The sequence below is a fragment of the Arachis duranensis genome, chromosome 5 (genome assembly GCF_000817695.3).
Source record: "Arachis duranensis cultivar V14167 chromosome 5, aradu.V14167.gnm2.J7QH, whole genome shotgun sequence".
Lineage (NCBI taxonomy): Eukaryota > Viridiplantae > Streptophyta > Magnoliopsida > Fabales > Fabaceae > Arachis > Arachis duranensis.
Genome location: NC_029776.3, coordinates 101169651 through 101174449, shown reverse-complemented (window position 1 = coordinate 101174449; position 4799 = coordinate 101169651). Strand labels below are relative to the sequence as shown.

At 35.5% G+C, this 4799-nt stretch overlaps 1 protein-coding gene across 3 annotated transcripts in view; it reads right to left on the bottom strand.

The window, feature by feature from the left end:
- Positions 1–285: 285 nt before the first annotated feature.
- LOC107491314 (LEAF RUST 10 DISEASE-RESISTANCE LOCUS RECEPTOR-LIKE PROTEIN KINASE-like 1.2) overlaps positions 286–4799 on the bottom strand; it is a 24038-nt gene continuing 19524 nt past the window's right edge. For 2 of the 3 annotated variants that reach the window (XM_016112153.3, XM_016112152.3), the window contains exons 2-4: positions 2681–2719; positions 1734–1985; positions 286–1460 (exon numbers count right to left, since the gene is read on the bottom strand). In XM_016112153.3, coding sequence (XP_015967639.1) covers positions 478–1460; positions 1734–1985; positions 2681–2719 — 1274 coding nt within the window. In that variant the 3' untranslated portion in view covers positions 286–477. Of the gene's footprint in view, positions 1461–1733; positions 1986–2680; positions 2720–2916; positions 4790–4799 lie in introns of those variants that run through there. The other variant, XM_052262075.1, reaches the window with a different exon arrangement.

Here is a 4799-nt window from a genome sequence, read left to right as displayed (position 1 = left end):
CTAAATATTTTAGAACACCTTATTTTGATATTTTTTATTGAGTCGAATAGAAATTCTTCAGTTGCAAAAAGGTACTTGAATCAATGCCATTTGAGATATTGATACTTAAATATGGTTTAGTTTATTGTAAATATTTTATTTTTATACTATTAAATTTAATATATAAAAATATTTTTGTTGACTAAATATTAATCAAAATAATAAATTTTATTGATTTTTAAACTCAAATATCATTAATTTCTTAATTCAATGTAGAATGACTTAGATTTCTACATAGACGGACAGATTTATGTTCTCTATACTCTTTGTATGACATTGATAGTGGTATGCCGCATAATACAATCATCTATCCTATACAAGTGGATGAGAATATATATAATATTCATTCATGCTCGGGTTAGGATACAGTCACTTCCAACAACAAAAAAGTGCTGAAAGCAAGAATGGATTACCAACAATTGCTAATAGCTTAATGTATTAAGCACTAACATTAGGCGTAGTGGATTCACTTTCCCAGCTATCAGTAACAGTTATTGGCGAAGAAGGTGGCTTCACATTCTTCAACAACACAATTTGATCCCATTCTGGTGAAATTGAAGGTTGTGGTTGTTGAGAATTTACATTACTGACACCATGACCAGCATCTACTACTTCTAAATGCTCTGGTTCATGCTTCCCACTCTCAATTCTCAACAGCATCTCCAACACTTTCTCCATTGAAGGTCTCAATTCCTTGTCGCGTTGCAAACACTGAAAAGCTAATTCCGCAACCGAAACAACCATCCTCTTAACCTCATTGTCCGAATCAAAACCCAGACAAGGGTCAACAAGCTCAACAAGTGAACCTTCTTGAATCTTCTTTATGGCGAGATTCGACAAATTAATCTCATCCTTGTCTCTGTTCATATCAACAGCCGGCTTAGACGATATTAACTCGATCAGCACGACTCCAAAACTATACACATCACTCTTGCTCGTAAGCTGATAACATTGGTAATACTCCGGATCAACATAACCCGGAGTTCCTTGTGGCGCCGTGGAGACATGTGTAACATCATTGGGGAATAGTCTTGAAAGGCCAAAGTCTGCAACTTTAACGCAATAACTGTAATCAAGAAGAATGTTGTTGGTTTTTACGTCGCGGTGAATGATGTCAGTAGCATGGAGATAAGCTAAAGCACTAGCAGTTTCTACAGCAATTTTCATTCTTGTGGACCAAGGTAGTAAGCCAGGCTTTGCTGATTCACCATGAAGATGAGAAGCAACAGTTCCGTTGGGAATATATTCATATACAAGCAGTAGTTCGCGGCTCGTGCGTGATGTGCAGCCATAGAGGGACACAAGATTCTTGTGGCGCAAACGTGTGAGGATCTGCACTTCGTTCATGAACTGCTCAACTCGTCTGTAGTTGTGCTCGTATAAGCGTTTCACGGCAACTTCTCGTCCGTCATGGAGTTTCCCTGAATGTTATGAGCTAAGCATAAACTATACAAGGGAAGACCAATTGAATTGAATATTCAACCATGCTATGTGTACATTCAAAATCAGCAGCCAAATCAGTTATCTGTATAGAATACATGTTGAAGTACAAAATATATATTAAAGATAAATAAAACAATATATGTATTTATGTACAAATACATGATGGTTGATTTGGTTGCTGATTTTTGACGTGCACATAACATTTTTGTTGAACATTTTTCAACTAATAAGTTCAGGTTCGAGTTGCCTACCATAGTAGACGGTCCCGAATCCTCCATCTCCAACTTGTTTATTAAGGTCGAAGCGGCTTGTTGCTTCTTCAAGCTCCTTGTAGGAGAAAAGGGGAATTCCAAAGTACACGCTTCCGCCTTCTACGTCTGGATTTGAGGAGTGATCAGCATAAGTGTTTCTTGTCTGGAATTTACGTGAGAAACTACGTCTTCGTTTGAAGAACAGAAGGAGCAATCCAATGATTAAGATGCTTGGGAGTATGACACCTAATGCTGTGGAAGGGAATCAAAAGAAACTATCAATAGAGGTTATCAGATTCTACTGAAATTTATTTGGTCTGAGATATTTACAGATGTTATATTAACGAATAGTTTAGTTAAATACAGAAATATCATATCACTCAGAGAAGCTATGATAAAGGATATAATTGGAGTAAATATAGTACTCTCTGGACACTCTCTTATACGTCTTTTATTAGGATAGTAAATTAGACCTTCTAATTTAGAAAAGATATTTGTTTTTAATTAGGATCCTAAATTACCCATAGCATGGGTGTATCTCACCCTAATACGTTAGATTTTTAAAAATGTTATTTGTACATTAAAATCAGTCACTATTTATTTTTGTATAAATATATGTATGATTTAATTTATTTTTAATGTGTAATTTATACGAGTCATTGATTTTTGTAGTTGATTTTAGTGTATACCTAGTATAGTTATAGTTGTATAATTTTATAGTACTTTCCTATGAAGTGCAATAGTGCATGATTGCATGACATTGACAAAAAGTAAATAAATATTTATAGATCTTTCAAGTTTTTTCATATTTTTGGAAGAGGGATTGAGAATACGCGTGAGGAGAAGGGTTCTTCCATTTTTTACATCCTTAAGGAATATGAAATCAGAATCAGATTTTGATGGCAGACAGTGAAAATAACAATTATTGTGCAGAAAGTACACATTACCTATGCCAACTTTCCCAGCCTTGCTCAATCTTTTTTTCTCTGCAGCACAAATTCAAAGACACAATTAATAAAGATTCATCAATATTCAAATGTATGAAGATAATAAAGTTCTATAAAACAAGAAAGGAAAAAAAAATCAAGTTGTAGAATTGTAGCACAAGTAAAATTTGGAAGGGAACAAAAAGAACTTGTGTTTAAAACAACGAAAGCAACTACAACTAGAACTCATGTAATACCATTGGCACAGTTAAATTTCCCTTCACTGTTAAGTTGACACTGCCCTCTTCTAAGGTAGTGACAATTTACGCATTCATCAGACAATTGTACCACAGTTAATAAATTAGCAGTTAAAAACGTAAATGGATCTCGCGAATCCGGGAAGTCTTTGATTGGAAGGTTGATTGGTATGCATGCTGTCGAAGAACTCATAGGACTATGATTGATGGAAGGTCCATAATATAGATCATAATCATCGGCAGAGCACCCTGAATAATTAGAAATTCCTTTCCGGAGTTCTACATGGACCATATGCTTGTTGCACTTCAGTAGAGTTGTGTTGTGTTTGATATGAAAATGAGCAAAATGAAAGCTGAAAGGAAGACTATAATTGTGGCTGAAGGCTTCACAACTTTTGCTTTCCAGAAGATTGTAGAGATCGTTGTCTCTTATGTACATCGAGGTAGTCGTGCCATCCAGATCCTTATTTACATTCATAACTTGGAAGAATTTCCCATTGTTCTGTAGTTGGATCTGTTTAGGTTTGGAATTAGAATCACAATTGTGTATTGTCAATATGCCACATTGCTCATATCCTGTTTTGGTGAAAGGGAATCTGATTTTGCCAAGATGTCCACAATCAAGTGAAGGTGGACAAGGTTCGGCTACTAAGCGAAGAGTGAGTTGAGAAAAGACTAGGAAGACAAATTCATGAACTAGAGCCATCTTGAATACCCAAATTTATGAGAAGCAGCACCATATGGAATCAAGCAGCATGATTTGTCCTTTTCCTGTTACAGCTTCCTTCTTCATAAATATATCACTTAATTCGCCATTTTAATTTGAAAATTAACCAAGGTAACTTGTTGAACTGAGCATAATCGAAGAAAGAGGTGTCAATTGGGTAGGTAATAACTAATAACAAACCAATTTGGATTGATCGAGTGGTTTGCTCACTTAATCGCTTAAACAAATATCAGGAGTTCAAAGGTTGATGGCTGATCATTCCTTAGTCTGTTGGGCTGGAGGATCCTTGGGAAAACAAAAAATCTAACCCCCCATACAAGGAAATTTGAAATGAGCTCAATTTTGGAATCTTAATTTGAAAGAAAAAGAATTTGACATTTCTCTTAAGACTATATAGTTCAAGGTCTCAATCAAGAAGCCTTGGTAAACTCTATAGAAAACAGAATAGACCTAATGAAATCTTGTGAGCATGTTCAGGAACATCACACTGACTGAAATGTTGATTCTGGGGAATAAGTAACAGGTAAGAGGTAAAAGTACAGGAATAATGGTGGCATAAAGAGCAAATGAAAAGAGAGGAAAGGGGAAAAAGGCCAAAGGTCTTTATTTTAGGATGTGAGGAGTTCACACTGTGAACCAAGTGACGCGGATTTTTATGTGGGACTACGTACAAACGCGTCCACAAGGGAATGCTGGCATCGCATATTCACATTTACCCAATCATGCCGTCAAGAACATGAGTATGATTAACGACTTCGAAGTTCAAACTTTCTGGGCACCTTCCTAGTTCTCATTCTCATCTATCTATTTTGTTTCTAAATTGTAAATTTCAAGTACATAAAGTGCACTGTCCCCACTCAGGTGATTTCGTACGTAAGATGTGGTCAATTTCTTCTGATTTAGCAAATTACAAACTTCAGCAGGTATCTGTTTCAGCCATATTAAGTTTAGTTGGGTAAAAGCTAAATTAGCTAATTTGTGGGCCACCAAGTTTTCATCTCTCTTAACATGTGTGATCTGAAAATATCTAAAACAGTTTAAAATGGTGTTACAATTAGAAATAACAAGACCAAAGCTATTCTCGTGTATGAGAAGCAAAGAAAGCCCTGACTACTTCTATTTTGTTGCATTCCACTTCTAAATAATAAAACACCCC